Source organism: Grampus griseus, assembly GCF_964374135.1.
Source record: "Grampus griseus genome assembly, chromosome: 19".
NCBI classification, from domain to species: Eukaryota; Metazoa; Chordata; class Mammalia; order Artiodactyla; family Delphinidae; genus Grampus; species Grampus griseus.
The window spans coordinates 22,471,545-22,493,225 of NC_139013.1; the positions used below are offsets into that span (position 1 = coordinate 22,471,545).

Here is a 21,681-nt window from a genome sequence, read left to right on the forward strand (position 1 = left end):
AGGGGAAGCGGGTTCGTGCCCCGGTCCGGGAGGATTCCGCATGCCGCGGAGCGGCTGGGCCCGTGAGCCGTGGCCGCTGGGCCTGCGCATCCGGAGCCTGCGCTCCGCAGCGGGAGGGGCCACAACAGTGAGAGGCCCGTGTACCACTAAAAAAAAAAAAAAAAAAAAAATACAGTTACAAGTGACTAGTTAAGCATATTGTATTATTTTCTACTATAGATGTTAAAGACGATTTAATAGTTTTTTTTAATGGATATAATTTTACATAGAAAATATGATAATTTTCCTTTCATTAAGAATGAGATCACAGTTATTATTTTATTAAGGATTTACTAAATACTGTCTGGTGTGTTACCTACTAAAATGCCTTTTCAGCTACTGAAAGAATTTAGCTACCTAATCTGGCTCTGGTTCATTAGTTCATTGAACACTACATTCGTTAAGTCTTTTTACCTTCCCAAGTTATATTTTTAAAACAGGAAATTATGCTGACTTTAAAAAAACTTAAATCAAGACAATACTATTTGTAGGCTTTCCTATCTTCTGGATGGTATATACTTTTTTAAAAATAAAAAATGTGATATAATAAGCATTTTGAAGGAGTATTATACATGTATCATGTTTAAGGTCACAGTTTTCATTAATCTGAGAAAACATACAGATGTGATACTTTAAAAAAATCAGTGAAATCCAGTGAAACTTTAATTTCTCATTTCATTGAGAATTTAACTACAAAAAATATCAACAATGAGAATTTATCTTTTAGTTATAATTCAATAAATGGATTCCTTTCTATATATATCTTAAGATCGAAAATCTCAGTGCCATAAATAACATGATTGAAGAATCATGTAACAATGTATATTTTAATATCAGATTTGTGTGGTGATTTAGAACAATAAATATCACACAGTGAAAAATTTATCATAAACTAAATGCAATAACAAGAGGAAACAAATGCTTATGTACACATTACCAAGGTCTTTACAATAAGTTATAGTGTACAGTTCCATCACAGCGTATTTGTATACAAAGTCACTAACGCAAACATTGAAAGAAATCTGCCATGTAGCTCTTTAATCTTGATTTAATAAAGTTTGTACAGTATCAAATAATATCAAAAGTCTAAAAAAACACAATGAGTTTTTATATCATGTTTATAAATTATTGTTTATATACCATTAAAAAAAAATAAGGTCAAAAGTGCAGTTTAAAAAAAAGTGGAAATTGTTATTCTTGGTAAGAACTAGAAAAACGTACTGTCCCAAGTAAGAAGCAATTTAAAGGCTTATACAGTTTCTTAGGCATTTTCCTTTAACTCTCAAACAACCTTGGTTACCATATCCTACAAGATAAACCAATACAAAGGGAGTGAAATAATCTTTTTATAAAAATAATACAAAACACAGATCTAGTAATGAGAAACACTGGAAATAAATATAATGATAGGCCTCCCCCCAAATGCATTAAATGACTTTTTGCTCACAGGAATGAATGTGCTATCACTGAATGTAATAAAACTTGGGAAATTTCAAAGCATTTCTAAAAATTTTAATCTATGTCAAGTTTTTATGTATAACTGGCAATGGTGCATACATCCCAGGATTATGAAACTTTTTCGTATAACTAAGACAAAATATGACTTAAAGGTGCTAAATCATATCACAGAAAATAAAGACTAAGGATCCAGTAATTAAAAGGCAGCAGTATAGAAACTAGTCAAGAAGAAAGATGGACAAAACACAACTCTGTGTCTTAATTGGCACTTATCACAGTAACTAGTTATATTTTGACAAATTCTAGAACAAATGCCTATATTGAAATACATGTGATACATGAACCACTTATATAAGAAACTGAAAGGGTAAAATTACTGGCTTATAAAAAAAATTAAATTTAGAGAAAAGAAAAAAATAAAAGGAATGTGAAGAAAAATCTTACTTTTAAACTTATTGTGGGATCAAAACATTGACAGAGCTGTATCAATCAGGAGCGGTCTTCCTGCTGCTAAGACCCGCAGGCAGCTGAGCCTGGCGCAACACCACCCCTCATCTCTCCAAATGCTACTATGTAACTGGTGCTTTGTTTGTAGGACACTGAGCAATAGAGGCTTATTTTTTGTTTTTTACTGAATGGAATAAGTTCCCAGGTTGGGTTAACATATATAGACTGCCTGAGATAATAAAAACTTCACCATTACATTAGGTTAATGGGAAATGAAGATCTTCCTGGCTCTGACAGGAGAAAAGGGGTGGCTGCTGAAAACAGTATGGGTGCTCTGTAGGCTACATACGTACATACTTAATAATTAATGTCACCTTCAGTAGAAGATTAAAAATCGATGGATATGGATGCTTGTGCAGAATCTTCCCGCCCTCTGACATAAATTTCACAGGGAATCTCTTCCATTACTCTGTCTTCTAGGGCCTGTTCAGGGCACTCGTGTGCCTGCTTGAAAGTGTAGCTACTCTTTTTGAAGGTGCTATTAAATGTTTTCATTGGCTGCGGTTGTGCAAAATCATTTCGGAAGGGAAGTTCCATGGAACTGAGGTTGGTCCTGCTTTGTTTGATGCTGGGTGCCTGCGATCCACAGTGATGGTCGTGGATGCACCGCGACGCCGTGGAGGAGCACCGCGCCTTCTGGTAGCTGTCCAGTTCCTCCGACAGGTCGGCCAGGTCCGCAGACATCTCCTTGTCTCTCAGTGAAAACAGTTCATAATGAGGAGGATCAAACACTTCTTGGAATCCAGTTTTATTAAAAGCAGTTTTGCAAGCCATGACCTTTTTTCGAGGCTGTTTCACTTGTACTAAAATAGAAATAATGAGAAGGACCAAGACAATCCCTGACGTAATGCCAATAATTGTTCCGTGAGTTTTAGTGATTTGTTCAAACAGTCCTGCTTTTTTCTTTTCTGCAGAAAAGAGAAAGAAAAACGATGAGGCTTTTAAAATTTGTTCATGAGTCCTGTCACAAATTGGTAAAGTATTTTTAAGTAAAGCAGAACACTTCTGTATTTTTTTTCAAATACAACACAGAAAATGCAATTTAAAATTAGGTTTTAAAACAAAATAATCCCATTACGACTTCTGGTTAAACTAACCAATCATAACGCAGCTAGACAGACTACTAAAAAGGAAAAGGACTTGGTTCTTTACTCAGAAGGTACGTGAATACATAGCTTGCAGATCAAAGTAATACATGAATACAGAAAACACCAAAACAAAATACCCTTGTTCTATCAAGTTTAGCTTTCTGTTCTATGGTAGTTTTGAGTATACCCATAGTATTTCTACTGATGGCCATAAGCAAGAGAATGATCTGACTAACCCACTCAGGTATGTTATCATGGTCTACTGTTTTTGAATGATTACCTGAAAATACTTTCTCTCAAGTACTTCAGATACCCATATCAGATTACATTAACTTTCCATAGTAAGATATTTATTGAACTCTTGGGAGAATAAAAGGGAGATAAACTTTAGTACTGAAACAGTGATTTGATAACCAGTTTGTAGACATTCAACTAGTATTACCACAAGCCATATTTATCTTCCAGGGAGTATATACTGGAAATATAGTGTAGGAAATTCATGGAATAAAAAAAGCAGTCCTTATAATGATTCTGTTTTTACATTGTAAATGTAAAAGACTGAATCCATCAGTTGATTTTTATTAAATAGTATTTTCATTTAATTTAAAAAATAAGAATACTCTAGGTTACAATCTAAATTATTATGAGAATAAGGTATCTTTACAATAGAAATGACCAAGAAAATAAGGGCAGGAAATACCATGATTGACTTTTGAACAACTTTAAGGTAAAAAACATAGTCTATAAAAAAAATGCTTTTGGTGAGAATAAATATTTTTCTTCACTTTTACCACATCCCAGAAGTCTATGATCCATTAAGGAGAACATTTATTTTATATGTGTTTATTCCAGCCAAAGCAGTTATGCCAAGCACAGTTGTAGAAAAAGACATTTTAATTTTTTCTTAATGAAAGGCAATGGACACTCCTCTCTCAAAAAGGCTGGCCTTTGCCAATAGACTCACCTTTACAATGATTTTCATCCCAAGGGTATGCACAGTTTTGAACCCCATTACAGACTAAAGAATTATTGATGCACATGTTGCTATGGCAAAAGAAAGTGCTGCCTGTGCAGGGAGCTGTAGGAAAAAAGGAAACTTTGTTGCTAAGAACTGAAAGCATACAGATTACAACTCATCCTGATTTATTTTACATTTACTCTTATAAAGTCAATATCTTACCTCAAAGGCTTTTTTGTGAACACACTCTGTACTACACAAACAATAAGACAAAGGCCAATATTCTCTGTTGCTGACTCATGTAAACCTGAACTTAGTTTTGGCACCAAAAGACTGTTTTTAGTGTAATGACAATATGAATATACGGTCATCCCTTGGTATCTGAGGGGGCTTGGTTCCAGGACCCGCTGCAGACACCAAAACGTGCAGATGCTCATGTCCCATAGTAGGCCTCTCCATATCCAGTTCCTCATCTGTGGATTCAACCAACCATAGATCATGTAGTACTGTAGTATTTGCTACTGAAAAAAATCCATGTATAAGTGGACTTGCACAGTTCAAACCTCTGTTACTCAGGGGTCAACTGTATTTCCCATGGTTCTTATGAAACTAGTATATAGCCCGGTATATATATATATATATATTTTTTTTTGGCTGTGTTGGGTCTTTGTTGCTGTGCATGGGCTTTATCTAGCTGTGGCGAGCGGGGGCTACTCTTCTTTGCGGTGTGCGGGCTTCTCATTTTGGTGGCTTCTCTTGTGGAGCACGGGCTCTAGGCGCTCAGGCTTCAGTAGCTGCGGCCTGTGGGCTCAGTAGTTGTGGCTTGCAGGCTATAGAGCGCAGGCTCAGTAGTTGTGGCGCACGGGCTTAGTTGCTCCATGGCATGTGGGATCTTCCCAGACCAGGGCTCGAACCCATGTCCCCTGTACTGGCAGGTGGATTCTCAACCACTGCGCCATAGCCTGGTACATTTTTTCAAAATGTTAAAAGAAAATGTTAGCAAAGACGTGGAGACACTGAACCCTTGTGCATTGCTGGTAGAAATGTAAAATGGTGCAGCTGCTGTGGTAAATAGTATGGCAGTTCCTCAAAAATTCATATAGGTTACCATAAGCTCCAGCAATTCTCCTTCTAGGTATATACTCTTAAGAATTGAAGGCAGAGACTCGAACAGATACTTGCTGTTCATAGCAGCATTATACACAAGAGCCAAAAGGTTAAAGCAACCCAAATGTCTGTTGATGGATGAATGGATTACCACAGACAAAAAGGAAAAAAAACACTCTTCGGAATTTCAAAAAAAATGTTTTAAACAGTAAAGATATATGGAATATATGCCATTGAATTTCATATTTGATATAATTCTTAAAAAAACCTTAATGGTCTCAAAGCTCATCATAAGGACAATAAGTATTAGTTACATAACATAAGCTGTTAGATTAAGGATAGAAAAGCCAAGGAAGATGTATGGTGATATTTTATTCAAGTACAAAATTAGCTAGTGTACCCACTTCTGTTGTGTCATATATATCACAAAATCATATTACACAAATGTGTGTACTTTAAAATAGAACAAGTGTCCTAGAGAACATATAACATTTTTGAATTCCTCATTTCTAAAAACTGGAGTTTTGTTTTTTGTTTATATATCATAACATAATTCTATTATATACTATATCATATTACATGCTGAATTCTTATTTTACCTATTTTATCCAGTTCACAAATGGGGATACAGGGAAGAGAAGCTATTTTCAAGACAGGGTGAGTGAAGTTATAAACAGCACTGTGGCTTCTAGGTATTCTGATTTTCTGAGTGAAACTATCATCAGCTCTTAACGTTTATCAGCAGAACATTATCTGACAGTACTTTGATGGCTCTTCATAGTTCCAAAAGTGGCAAAAAAGACAGGTTTTCTGCAGTGTTTCTTATTGATTGAACAGTGAGTGGAAAATACCCTTAGTTTTTTATCATAGAGTTCTTTTTTTTTTTTTTTTTCCGGTACGCGGGCCTCTCACTGTTGTGGCCTCTCCCGTTGCGGAGCCCCGGCTCCGGATGCGCAGGCTCAGCGGCCATGGCTCACGGGCCCAGCTGCTCCGCGGCATGTGGGATCTTCCCGGACAGGGGCACGAACCCGTGTCCCCTGCATCGGCAGGCAGACTCTCAACCACTGCGCCACCAGGGAAGCCCCCATAGAGTTCTTTATAACTGTTCTCCACATTATTTAAAGCAATTAGAGAGCAGCACTGATATTGTCAGATTTCGTTTTGTAGAAATGTGAAGTATATTTAAAATTACAAATGTATTAAGCTTTATGGATTTTCAAAGGACAAGCATAGCTGTTTATAATGAGAATCAATGTATGAGTTATTGACATGGGTTGCTAATGACATGCTTCAATTCAAAACTATATAAAATGGCTGAATTATAAGTCTTTATAAATAAGGGACAAAGATAACAGCAAAAATACTGCTGTTATGAACTACTCTCTACTTAAAGCCTGAGGACTTTCTCCTTTCCCCTTTACTCACTATGGGTCATGGTGTGGGAGAGAAGAGGGGGTTAGGATTTTAGCTTCCCTCTACTTCTGATGAGATGTGTCAATGATTGTGAAAGATGGTTCTCTCCTTCAATTAGGTCTGCAGGGGACCCGTAGGGCAGTAAGTCACTGAAAATCACACTATGGATTTATTCTAACAAAAATATCTTCTGCTGCTTTCACAGTTCTAGTCCTGGAAATTACTTTCCTAAAACCATTCCCTTTCTTAAAGAGTGAGGTATATATTAGTATTCAGTGCTTGGAAAGAAGTCAAACATATCCTGGTTGCTATTCTATATCATTCATTTTAGCCAAGTTATACTATTTTAGTCACATCTGCAATCTACAATGAGTAGAAATGAAGTGAATCTCTCATGCAGAATTAGTCCATTTATATAAACCTCCTCAGAAATATTTTCATGGATGGATTAATAATAATTACAAATCATTAACATTTTAGAGAACAAAAGAGTTTAACAATTTGAATTAATGATAAGCATGTAAAAATGTACTGTTTGGAGCTCTCAAATGTGCTTATCAAATGGACATTCTTAAACTGGGACTTTTGTTTTATAAAAATTCACAAAATCCTTTATTTTGATCACACACTTTTTTTGGAGGGGAGGTTTTCTTTTTCTTCTTGAGTAATAAAAGCTACATTTAGGATATGGAGCTAAGTCTACTGCAGCCTTCAATTAGTCTGACCTTTAGTGACTAGTGTAAAGATATCACTTGAAGGAGGCTTGTCACCTGTTTACTTATCAGATTTGTATTAAAGAGAAATCATTAGTGTTTATAGAGAAAACAGCTAAAACACGTTAGAGAAGAATTTTACATATAAGTTTAGACCACTGCCAAAATAAATATAATGTGAGTTAAGAATGTGAACAAGTAGCCATATTTAAAAGTCTTTAAAAATAAACTGGTGGAATTAATTCTGCTGATAGTTTACTTAACCTAATATATCTGTGCAAAAAGTTAATGCAGCAGGACCAAGGCTGCTACCTTTAGAAGGGTCCGTGTGCAAGGCTGGCCCTTAGCTGGCATCTGGGAACTTGGCTTTCCTCTATTACCTGACTGATAAGGTGGTTCACGGTGCCTAGAGTTTGTGTTAACAATGTCATCTATGCCAAATACTTGCTTTCCTTCTGTGAATCTAGAATTTCGGTATATGCAAGGCAGACAGTGCCGATGTGAACAGCCCCCAATATAAAACCTTGGGTGCTGAATCTCTAAATGGGCTTTTCTGGGCAGAAACATTTTACATATTACTGCATTTTCTGGTTGCTGGGGAAATGAACATACTCAGTGTGCCCCACTTGGGAAGGAGAGAGCATAATGAAGCCTGTGAAAGGACTTCTCCAGATTCAGACAATCTTTTTCCCTTACTGATCCTTTCACTGTAATAATCTTAGCTGTTAGGACGAATGTATGTTGGTCCTAGCAAATCACCTATCATGTGGATGGTGTTGGGGAGCCCTGAAACAATATCCAAAATGGTATCATTTTAACATGTAATCAATATAAAACATTATTAATGAGATATTTTACATTCTTTATTTCATACCAAGTCTTTGAAATCTGGGATCTATTTTTGTAATTATAGCACATTTCAATGTAGACTGGCTGCATTGTTAAGTGCTCACCAGCTACATGTGGCTGATGGACCCTGTACTGGGCAGCATGGGTAGTACAGATGTTGGGAGTAAATGTACTGAGGAAAAAAGTAAGAAGCCTAAAAGGCTTTCTTGCTAACTGCATCTTTGTATCAAGCGCTGATTTGAATTATTTGAAACAGTAAAACAGCCTTTGTAGGGTTGTTTTTTATTTTTCAAGTTTGAAAAGTTTTCAAAATAAAACAATTTTTAGAAACAAACTGAGGTTATATCTATAGATCGATAAAAAGCAACAGCACAGTCTACTTGTGGCAAATACCACTGCTGAACTCTTGACATTTCCCAATGCTCGAGGAATTCACTACACCCAAAATAACTCAACACTTTCTTTTATCCATTCAGTTTTCATTTTCCAAGTCAGTCGGGCCCCAGAAAGTGACTGTCACTTTGCATCCTTGTGGAGTCTGTCTCCACAACTCTTCTTTCTCCTCACTGTCACTTGTTTGGTTCAGACCTTCCTGGTTTCCCACCTCAATCATGGAAGTAACCTCCTAAGTAGCCTCCATGCCCCAATAAAAGTACAGCTCTGATTATATCATTTTGTAGTATAACATGCTTCAAAACTCCCCAATGCCTGTCTAAATAAAGCCTTTAGTTTAAAGGTCTTCAAATTCTAGCTTTAATCTACCTTTCCTAGTTCATTTCTCTCTGTTCTCCTTTCCACTACTTCTTGTGGGCCAAATTAACTCTGATTCTATACCTTTTTCATTATAGTACCTCTGCTGGAATAATAACCTCAATTAACATTTCTACCTTCTAAAATCTACCTACCCTCAAGGATAAACCCAAAGGACCTTCCTTCAAGGACTACTTGCTTCATAAACAATGCTGCCCACTAGAAGTAACTTTGATATTTAATAAGAAAGCACTTTGTTTTCTGTCTTAAATGGTCTTTGTCATAGTCAATCCTGTATTTACTTCATTTGCATATATGCCACCTCACTTAAGTGACTGTAAGATCCTTTAGGACAGGGACTGTATCATCCATTTTCGTATCTTCATAGCAAACACTTCATATTGTAAAAGTTAAATAAATGAATGGAAGGCAGGTAGGAAGACTGGTTGGCTAAAATTAACTTCATAACCCAACTGACCATCTGGCAATTCAAAAAGATCTTTAAAATTAAAGATAGAAGAGTTCAGCTACAGTAAAGACTGTATATGGTCACATACAACCACAATTTTAATATAGAATCCAAGGAATAATAATATAATACTTTGAAATTATAAGTAAAGGGTAAAATTAGTAATTTCCAAATTTCTCAAGAAAAATATCTGATAATATCTTACTGTTATATTGAAATATTTACTAACTTTGGATTTGCAAAAATCATATAGCTTATCATTATACCATACTCATCAGTCAGGACATAAAAGCTAAAACATTTGTCTCATGAGGACAATAGATATTATATACCACTTATTTTTTCAAATATATGTGATGGGAACATACACATGCAAGTGTATCCAGGAAGTCTGGGTGAGTCTTTAAATGGTAGTTTTCTTCATATAGGAGATGACTGTGAGGAAAGGAACCCATTAAACAGGCTAATCAGCCCTACCCAAATGTAGATTAAAGTTAAGGGCCATTCAAAACCAAGTCAAAAACATGATGGTGTAAAAGCAGTTTTTTGTCAAGCTAATGCAATATGATCTGCACTTACAATAAGCAAAATCAACAAAATAATTAGGAAATACTGACAAGTCACTTGTACTTTTATAGGAGAGACAAAAGCAGTGAACCATTTCGCCTTGTGAGGATTTGTTCACTTGAATTACCAAGGGTTTAAGGGAAGAATTCTAAAATCTGTTCTCAAAGTTTCTCCACCTATAAGCTGGGTCAGTGTGTCTACACATGAGCTACAACATCCTTTAATACTAAAAAGTTCACACATGCTCATAAAACAGTAAAGATACCTTTAAAGACTTAGGCAATCAGAAAAAAACAAAATCCCCATTGTAACCACAAGGAAGATGTCTAAAGGATATGCACAGAAGGAAATCTAAATGTGTCACTACAAAAATCAACCAAGCACAAAAGAAGGCTGTGATGAAGGAAATAAGGGATAACAAAACTGTTAAGACATATAGAAATCAAACAGCAAAATTGCAGAAGTCCTTCCTTATTAGTAATTACTTTAAATGTAAATGGATTAAACTCTCCATTCAAAAGGCAGAGATTAGCAGAAAAGATTAAAAAAACCAAGATCCAACTATATGATATTTTATAAGAGATTCACTTTAGATCCAGAGACATAATTAAGTTGAAAGTAAAAGGATGGAGAAAGATATTCCATACATATAGTTACCAAAAGAGAGCTGGGCTGGTGATACAAATACAGGCATATGTTGGAGATATTGCTGGTTTGGCTACAGGCTACTACAATGAAGTGGGTATTCAAGTACTCACATGAATTTTTTGGTTTCCTAGTGCATATAAAAGTTACATTTACATTTTACTGTAGTCTGTTAAGTGCGCAAGTAGCATTATATCTAAAAAACACAATGTACATACCTTAATTAAAAAACACTTTATTGCTAAAAAATGCTAACCACCATCTGAGCAAGTCTTTTTGCAATAGTAACATCAAAGATCACTGATGACCATAACAAATGCAATAATAATGAAAATATTTGAAATATTGTGAGAATTATCAAAACATGACAGAGAGAAATAAAGTGAGCAAATGTTAGAAAAATGGTGCCAATAGACTTGTTCAACACAGGGTTGCCACAAACCTTCAATTTGTGAAAAATACAGTACCTATAAAACGCAATAAAGTGCCGTGCAATAAAACAAGGTATGCCTATTATCAGACAAAAACAGACTTTAAGTCAAAACTGTTACAAGTGACAAAGGACACTGTACATTGATAAAAGGGTCAATTCACCAAGATATAATAATTATAAATGTATATGGACCAAAAATCAGAGTCCCAAAATATAAGAAGCAAACATTGTTAGAATTTAAGGGAAAATTAGACAGTTCTATGATAACAGTTGGAGACATCAATACTCCACTTTCAATAATGAATAAAACCACACAGAAGATCAATAAGGATGGAATTCCCTGGCGGTCCAGTGGTTAGGACTCTGCACTCTCACTGCCAAGGGCCTGGGTTCAATCCCTGGTTGGGGAACTAAGATCCCACAAGCCAAGCAGGATGGCCAAAAAAAAAAAAGGCCAGTAAGGAAATAAAGGACTTGAACAATACTATAAACCAATTGGACCTAACAGACATGTATAGAAAACCCCACCCAACAACAACAGAATATATTTTTCTCAAGTGCGCATTGAACATTCTCCAGGACAGACCATATGTTAGGCCAAAAAAAAAAAAAGAAAATCTTAATTGTAAAAGATGGTCATAATACAAAATGTCTTTTCCAATAACAGTGAAATGAAACTAGAAATCAATAATAGAAGGAAAACTGGAAAATTCACAAATATGTGGAAAATAAACTACACACTCTTAACCAACCAATAGGTCAAAGAATATATCACAAGGGAAATTAGAAAACACCTAGAGACAAATGAAAATGAAAACACAACATACCAAAACTTACAGGAAGCAGCGAAAGCAGTGCTAAGAAGGAAATTTATAGCTATAAATGCCTACATTAAAAAAAGGAGACAAAAAAAGGGAGAAAGACCTCAAATCAATAACTTAAAGAACTAGAAAAAGAAGAGCAAACTAAATTAAAAGTTCCATGCCTTTGTCAGAAGCATTAAAATAATAAAGATTAGAGCAGAGATAAATAAAACAGAGGAAAAAAGACACCAGAGAAAATAAAAACCACCAAACTTGGTTCTTTGAAAAGATTAACAAAATAGGCAGATTTTAGATACAATGACTACGAAAAAGAGAAAAAAGAGATTAAAAAGACTCAAATTACTAAAATCAGACATGTAAGTTGGGACATTAGTGTACATTTTACACATATACAAAGGATTAGAAAAGAATACTAAGAACAATTTGTATACCAAAAAAAAAAGGCTAACCTAGATGAAACAGACAAATTCCTAGAAACACACAAACTACTGAAACTGAACAAAAAGAAAAAAATCTCAATAGATCTCTAACTAGCAAGGAGACTGAATCAGTAATCAAAAACCATTCAACAAAGAAAAGTCCTGGACCAGATGGCTTCTCTGGTGAATTCTACCAAACACATTAGAAAAATTAACACCAATCCTCAAACTCTTCCAAAAAGTTGGAGGAGAGATCACTTCTTACTCACTTATTGGCCAGCATTACTCTGATATCAAAGCCAGACAAAGATACTAGAAGAAAATAAAACTGTAGACCAATATCCCTTATGAATATCAATGCAAAAATATTCAACAAAATACTGGCACTGAATTCAGCAACATTTTAATATGATAACCAAGTGGGACATAAGGATGGTTCAACATACAAAAATCAATCAATGTAATACACTGCAATAACAGAATGAAGGGGAAAAATCCACATGATCATCTCAAGTGAATCAGAAAAAGCATTTGACAAAACTGAACACCATTTCATGATAAAAACACTCAATAAAGTAGGAATAGAAGAACACTTCTTCAACATGATAAAGGTTATATATGAAAACCCCACAGCTAGTATCATACTCAATGGTGAAAGGTTGAAAGCTTTCTCCCTAAGATTAGGAACAAGACAAAAATGTCCACTTTCACTTCTATTCAATATAGTGTACTAGAAGTGCTAGCCAGAACAATTAGGCAAGAAAAGGAAATAAAAGCATCCAAATTGGAAATTGGAAATCCAAATGATAAAGTTATCTCCATTTGCAGATGATATGATCTTACAAGTAAAACCCTAAAAGACCACACACACACACACACACACACACACACACACACACACACACACACAGATTCAGAGCACATAAACTAATTTAGCAAAGTTGTAGCATACAAAATCAACAAAAATTAGTTACATCTCTACACACTAACAAGGAACAAATGGAACATTTACAACACATTGAAAAGAAGAAAATTCTTAGGAATAAATTTAACCAGGGAGATATAAGATGTACGATGAAAAGTACAAAATGTTGCTAAAAGAAATTAAAGAAGACAAATAAGTGGGAAGATATCCTGGGTTCATGGATTGAAGACTTAATATTGTTAAGACGACAGTACTACTCAAAGCAATCCACAGATTCATTGTGATTCCCATCAAAATTCCAAAAGTATTTTTTGCAGAATAGAAAAACTTATTCTAAGATTCATGGAATCTCAAAGGACACTGAATAGTCAAAACAATCTTGAAAAAGAACAAATTTGGAAGACTCTTCCTAATTTCAAAACTTACTACAAAGCTACAGTAATCAAAACAGGTGGTACTGGCATTAGAACAGACAAATAGACCAACGGAATAGAGTAAAGAGCCCCTCAAATAAACCCTCACATATATACAGTCAATTGATTTTTGACAAGGATAACAAGACTATTAAAAGGGGAAAGAACAGTCTTTTCAAGAAATGGTCCTGGGAAAACTGTATATTCACATGCAAAAGAATGAAGCTGGGCCCTTATCTTATACCATATTTAAAAATTAACATGAAATGGATCAAAGTCCTAAATGTAAGAGTGAAAACTATAAAGCTTTTAAAAGAAAACAGAGAAAAGGAGTGACGTCAGCAAGATGATGGTGCAAGTTCTCCCTTTGTCTCTCCCCTTCAGTCTACAACCAGTAAAACAACCATAACTCAACTCTGCCCAATAGACCAGATGCTGGAGAATTGCAGACATCTGTATATCTAAAGGTGGGTGGACTGGAACACAAAGAGGAGGCAGCACTCAGGGAACAGCAGAGTCACTGCCTGTGATCTCTGCCACTTTGTTTCTATGGCTGAGCCTGCAACCCCAGAGAACCTGGTAGCGGCAGGGGAGGCGGCCATACAACACCCGCCTCCTGGCTGCAGTGGTACCTGCAGCCACAGGGAACCAACGTTACTGGGACCTGCAACCCCAGCTCCCTTCTTCCCCTCCCCCTACTCCCATGGTAGCAGAGCCTGCAACTCAGTAGACCCTGGACGTGCTGGAGGTGCCCGCAATCCCAGTGTCCCAGGTGGCGATGCCAACAGCAGCAAGGCACCAACAACCCTGGAGGCACAAGCGATGACAATAAAGAAGATGCCAACGAACAAACTGCCGATCCTCAAATGTATAACCGGAGGCAGCTCCAGTAAAAGAAACCAAAAACTTGTGTTATAGTGCCACCTACTGGAAAACTAAAGAAAGGCCTCAAATTACTAAACTGTTGAACCCTTAGAATCAAGTGGGGTGGGGGGCGGGGTCCAGTGGGTAAGGCTCTGCACTCCCAATGCAGGAGGCCTGGGTTTGATCCCTGGTCAGGGAGCTGGATCCTGCATGCACGCTGCAACTCGGAGTCCGCATGCCTCAACTAAGAAGTCCGCAAAAAAGCCTGCATGCCGCAACTAAAAGATCCCACATGCAGCAACGAGGGTCCTGCGTGCTGCAACTAAGACCCGGTGCAGGCTAAATAAATAAATATTAAAAAAAAAAAAAGAATCAAGTGTGGGGGGGGAAGCTTTGTTACTTCAAATGTGCGATCAGAGGAACAACTCATCAAGCACAATGACGAATCACGGTAACACCATATCACAAAAAGAAAACGAAAGTCCTCCAGAAACCAAACTTAAAGTATCAAAATAATGTGATCTGACAGAGGATCCAAATTAGCCGTCACAAAGAAACTCAACCAGCTACAAGAAAACTCAGAAAGGCAGCTCAATGTACTCAGGAATAAACTAATGAACAGAGGTAATACTGTATCAAAGTGACTGAAACTCTAAAAAAAACCAAACAGAAATTCTGGAGTTGAAGAACTTAATAAATCAGATGAAGAAAGCACTGGAAAGACAGCAGACCATATGGAAGCTCGAAGATAGAAATCTAGAAATGAAACAGGTAGAAAAGGAGAGAATTAAGACCAAAAAATGAGGAAATTCTATGAGAACTATCTAACCCTATTAGGAAGGGCAACGTTAAGATAATGGGTATCCCAGAAGGAGAAGGAGTCAGAGAGTTTATTTAAATAATAGCTGAGAACTTTCCAAACCTGGAGAAGGAACTGTACATACAAGTCCATGAAGCTAAAAGAACATCTAATTACCTCAATACAGAAAGATCTTCTCCAAGACACATTGTATTAAAACTGTTGAAACTCAATGACAAAGAAAGAATTTTAAAGGCAGCCAAAGGGAAAAAAAGATGGTAACCTACAAAGGAACCCCCATTAAGCAAGCTATCAGCAGATTTCTCAGTAGAAACTCTACAGGCCAGGAGGGTGTTATGACCCACTCAAAATATTGAAAGACAAAAACTGTCAGTCAAGAATAGTCTTTCCAGCAAAATTATCATTCAGATATGAAGGAGAAATATAGGCTTTTCCCCAGACAAACAAAACCTAAGGGAGTTGATCAACTCTAGACATGCTTTACAAAAATGTTGAAAGGAACTCTTCTACCTGAAATGAAAAGGCAAAAGTATACAAAACTTTGAGTAAGGTGATAGACAGAATCAGAAAATTGCAACTCTGTATCAGAATAGGTTGTTAAATACTTGATCATAACATAAGGCTTAAAGGAAAAAAAACTGTAAAAATAACTATAGCTACTCCAATTTGGTAACAAACTCACAACATAAAAAGAAATAATTGGGACATCTAAAACACAAAAGGGGAGAAGGAAAAGGTCAGGACTCATATAGGCAAATGAAAACAAGATGTTATCAACAGAAAAAAAGAGTATTTTAACTATGTGATATTTTTATACAAACCTTATAGGAACAACAAAACATAAAAACAGAGGAAACTGAGAAAACATACTAGAAAATGACCAAACTAAAATAGCAGACAGAAACACAAGGAAAAAAACCACAACGGAGATACAGACCAACCAGAAAACAAAAAATAAAATGGCAGTACTATGTCCTGATTTATCAATAATCACCCTAAATGTAAATGGACTGAATTCACCAATCAAAAAGCAGAGTGGCTGGACGAATTAAAAAGCAAGACCCAACCATATGCTGCCTCCAGGAGACTCACTCAGCTTTAAAGACAAACATAGGCTCAAAGTGAAGGGATAGAAGATGGTACTCCAAGCAAATGACAGCCATGGAAATCAGGTGTAGCCATACTCATATCAGATAAAACAGACTTCAAGCCAAAAAAGGTAACAAGAGACAAAGATGGACATTATATAATGATAAAGGGGACAATTCATCAAGAAGATGTAAGTTATTCATATATATGCTAACATAGGAGCACCAAATTATATAAAGCAATTAACAGACCTAAAGGGAGAAATTGACAGCAACACCATAATAGGGGATTTTAACACCCCACATACATCAAAGGATAGGTCATCCAGACAAAAAGTCAACAAGGAAAAGTACACTTAAATGAAAAGTTAGACCAGAAGGACTTGATAGATTTGTACAAAACATTCTATCCAAATGCATTCTTCTCAAGTGCACATGAAATATTCTCAAGGATAGACCATATGTTGGGACACAAACAAATCTCAGCAAATTTAAGAATGAAATCATATCAAGTATCTTTTCTGAGCACAACACTATGAAATTAGGTATCAACCAGAAGAAGAAAGCTGGAAAAATCATAAATTTGTGAAGAACAAATGCTACTGAACAAGAATTAGATCAGCAAAAAAATCAAAGGAAAAATTTAAAAATACCTGAAAATAAATGAAAATGAAAATACGACATACCAAATCTATAGGGATGCAGCAAAAGCAATACTAAGAGGGAAGGTTATAGTGATACAGGCCTGCCCTGAGAAACATGAAAATTCTCAAATAAATCTAAACTTACATCTAAAGGAACTAGAAAAAGAAGAATGACCAAAGCCCAAAGTCAGTAGAAGGAAAGAACTAATGAAGATCAAAGCAGAAATAAGTGAAACAGAGACCAAAAAGACAATAGAAAAGATCAATGAAACTAACAGCTTGTCCTTTGAAAAGATAAAATTGACAAACTGTTTGCTAGACTATGAAAAAAAGAGAGAAGGCTCTGATAAAAGGAGAAATAACAAGGATACCACAGAAATATAAAGGATTATAAGAGAATATTATGAATAGCTGTATGACAACAAATTGGACAACCTAGAAGAAATGGACAAATTCTTAGAATATCCAACCTTCCAAGACTGAACCATAAAGAAATAGAAAATTTTAATAGACTCATCTCCAGTAAAGTGATTGAAACAGTAAACAAAAACTCCCCCAAAACAGAAGTCCAGGACGAGACGGCTTTACAATGTGAATTCTACCAATCATTCAAAGATTTAATACCTATCTCTCAATCTCTTCTAACAAATTAAAGAAGAGGGAATACTTCCTACTCATTCTACTAGGTCAGCATTACCCTGATATCAAAACCAGGCAAGGACACCACAAAAAAATTATAGGTTCATCTCTGATGAACACAGATGCAAAAATACTCAATAAAATATTAGCAAACCATACATTAAAAGGATCATATACCATGATCAAGTGGGATTTACCCTAGGGATGCATCCATAAATTAATGTGATACACCTCATGAACAAAATGAAGGATAAAAACCATGATTATCTCAATAGATGAAGAAGCATCTGACAAGATTTAATACCCATTTATGACAAAAAACTCTCAATAAAATAGGTATAGAAGGCATGTACTGAAAACATAATAAAGGCCATATATGACAAATGCACATCTAACATCATGCTCAATGATGAAAACTTAAAGCTATTCCTCTAATGCCAGGAACAAGGCAAGGATGCCCAATCTCGCTACTCTTATTCAACATAGTATTGGAAGTCCTAGCCAGAGCAATTAGTCAAGAAAAAAAAATAAAAGGTATCCATATTGGAAAAGAAGAGGTAAAACTGTAACTATTTGTGGATGACATGATTTTATATATAGAATACTCCAAAAAATTCACTAGGGACTTCCCTGGTGGCACAGTGGTTAAGAATCCACCTGCCAATGCAGGGGACATGGGTTCGAGCCCTGGTTTGGGAAGATCCCACATGCCGTGGAGCAACTAAGCCCGTGCACCACAACTACTGAGCCTGCACTCTAGAGCCCACGAGCCACAACTACTGAGCCCACGCACCACAACTACTGAAACCCGCATGCCCTAGAGCCCATGCACTGCAACTACTGAGGCCCATGCACTCTAGAGCCCATAAGTCACAACTACTGAGCCCATATGCTCTAGGGCCCATGTGCCACAACTACTGAGCCCTCATGCTGCAACGACTGAAGCCTGCGTGCCTAGAGTCCATGCTCCGCAACAAGGGAAGCCACGGCAATAAGTCCATGCACCTCAACGAAGAGTAGTCCCTGCTCACCGCAACTAGAGAAAGCCCACATACAGCAACGAAGACCCAATGCAGCCAAACAAATAAATAAATAAAATTCAGGGACTTCCCTGGTGGCACAAGGGTTAAGACTCCACGCTCCCAAGCATGGGGCCTGGGTCGATTCCTGGTCAGGGAACTAGATCCCACATGCATGCTGCAACTAAGGAGCTGGCAAGCCACAACTAAGACCCAGTGCAACCAAATAAAAAATAAATATATTTTTAAAAATTCACCAAAAAACTTTTGGAAATAATAAATGAATATAGTGAAGTTGCAGGGTATAAAATTAATATTCAACCATCTGGTGCATTTCTATACACTAATAACAAACTAACAGAGCAGTTAAGAAAAGAATCCCATTTACAATCACAACAAAAAGAATATAATACTTAAGTGTAAACTTAACTAAGGAGGTGTAAGACCTCTACAGTGAAAACCATAAGACCTGTTGAAAGAAACTGAAGACACAAATAAATGGAAATATATTCTGTGCTCATGGACTGGAAGAATTAATATTGTTAAAATGTCCACATTACATAAAGCAAGCTACAGATTCAATGCAATCCCTATCAAATGCCCCAAGAACATTTTCACAGAAACAGAACAAAAAATTCTAAAATTTATATGGAAACACAGAAGACCCTGAATAGTCAAAGCTATGCTGAGAAAAAAGAACAAAGCTGGAGGTATCACACTCCCTGATTTCAAATTATATTACAAAGCTGTAGTATTCAAAATAGCATGTTATTTGTAGAAAACAGACACAGAGGTTAATGGAACAGAACTGAGAGCCCAAAAATAAACCCACACATATATGAACAAGTAATTTACAACAAAGAAGCAAAGAATACACAATGGAGAAAGAATAGTCTCTTCAATAAATGGCACTGGGAAAACTGGACGGCCACATGCAAAAGAATGAAACTAGACCACTACCTCACACCACACACACAAATCAACTCCAAATGGATTAAATACTTGAATGTAAGACCTGAAACCATAAAACTCCTTGATGAAAATAAGCAGTACACTCTTTCATCTTGGTCTTAGCAACATTTTTCTGGATATGTCTCCTCAGGCAAGGGAAATAAAAGCAAAAATATAAAGTGAGGGCTTCCCTGGTGGTGCAGTGGTTGAGAGTCCGCCTACCGATGCAGGGGACACGGGTTCATGCCCCGGTCAGGGAGGATCCCACATGCCACGGAGCAGCTGGGCCCGTGAGCCATGGCTGCTGAGCCTGCGCGTCTGGAGCCTGTGCTCCGCGACGGGAGAGGCCACAGCAGTGAGAGGCCCGCGTACCTTAAAAAAAAAAATATATATATATATATATATATAAAAATATATATAAAGTGAGACTAAATCAAACTAAAAAGCTTTTGTACAGGAGAGAAAACCATCAACAACATGAAAATACAACTTACTGAATAGAAGATAGATTATCTTTGGCAATGATTTCTGGATTATGACACTCAAAGCACAGACAAAAAAAGAAAAAATAGACAAACTACATCAAACTTTTGTATCTCAAAGTACACAATCAAGACAGTGAAAAGATAATGCACAGAATGTGAAAAAAATACTTGCTAATCATGTATCTGATGAGAGATTAATAATCAGAATACATAAAGAACTTCTACAACTTAACAAAAAAACAACTACCAAGTCAAAAACTGAGTAAAGGACTAAATACAGGCATACCACACTTCCAGACCACCACAATAAAGCAAATATTGCAATAAAGCGAGTTATATTAAGTTTTTGGTTTCCCACTGCATATAAAAGTTACTTTTACACTATGCTGTATTATACTATGTAATAGCATTATGTCTAAGAAAACAATGTACATAAATTAGAAATATTTTATTGCTAAAAAATGCTAATCTGATCCTTTAGCAAGTCATAATCTTTTTGCAACAGTAACATCAAAGATCACTGATCACAGATCACCATAATAAACATAATGAAAAAGTTTGTAATGTTATGAGAATTACTAAAATGTAACACAGAAACACGAAGTGAGAAAATGCTGTTGAAAAAATGGCGTTGATAGACTTGCTCAACGCAGGGTACCCACAGACCTTCAACGTGTAGAAACTGTAGTATCTGTGAAGTGCAATAAAGTGCAATAAAATGATGTATGCCTGTAGACATTTCACCAAAGAAGGTATACAAGTGGCCAAGAAGCGTGAAAAGATGCCCAACATCACTCATCATTAGGGAAATACAAATTGGAATCACAATGAAAAAAAAATCACACTTTATAGCCATTAGGATGGTTATTATCAAAAAAACAAAAAATAAAGTTTTGGTGAGGATGGGGACCAACCCTGCTGCATTGCTGGAGGGAATGTAAAATGGCACAGCTGTGAAAACGGTTGGTGATCCTTAAAAATTTAAATATAGAATATCCATATGATCTAGCAATTCTACTTCTAGGCATAGTATATACAGCAAAGAACCGAAAGCAGAGACTCAAAGAGATAACTGTATACTAATGTTCATAGCAGCTTTATTCATAATAGCCTAAAAGTAGAAACAACTCAATTGTTCATCAACAGATGAAAGGATAAACAAAAATGTGGTATTATATGCATATGGAATATTATTCAGCCTTGAAAAGGACTGAAATTATTAGAAACGTTATGCTAAGTAAAATAAGTCAGATACAAAAGGACAAATATTCCATTTATATGAGGTACCCAGAATAGGGAAATTCATGGAGATAGAAAGCAGACTAGAGGTTACCTGGGGGTGGGGGAATAGGGGCATGGGAATTATTATTTAATGGGTATGGAATTTCAATTTGGGATGTTACATAAGTTCCAGAGATGGATAGTAGTGATGGTTGTATGATGTTGTGAATGTACTTAGTGCCACTGAATTGTACACTTAAAAATGGCTGAGAGTGCATTTTATCATAATTTTAAAAAATATACAACCATTCTGGAAGGGTATTTGGCAAACTATGAAAGATTTACATCCTTTTACATCAGTAATCCCACTTCT

The 21,681-nt window shown here is 36.1% G+C and overlaps 1 protein-coding gene across 2 annotated transcripts in view; it reads right to left on the reverse strand.

Annotated features, from left to right (window-relative positions):
• Window positions 1–2,331: 2,331 nt before the first annotated feature.
• NETO2 (neuropilin and tolloid like 2) overlaps window positions 2,332–21,681 on the reverse strand; it is a gene marked incomplete at both ends in the record, with an annotated part of 66,372 nt that continues 47,022 nt past the window's right edge. For both annotated transcript variants that reach the window (XM_082676362.1, XM_082676361.1), the window contains 2 exons: window positions 2,332–2,912; window positions 4,057–4,170. In XM_082676362.1, coding sequence (XP_082532488.1) covers window positions 2,332–2,912; window positions 4,057–4,170 — 695 coding nt within the window. The remainder of the gene's footprint in view (window positions 2,913–4,056; window positions 4,171–21,681) is intronic.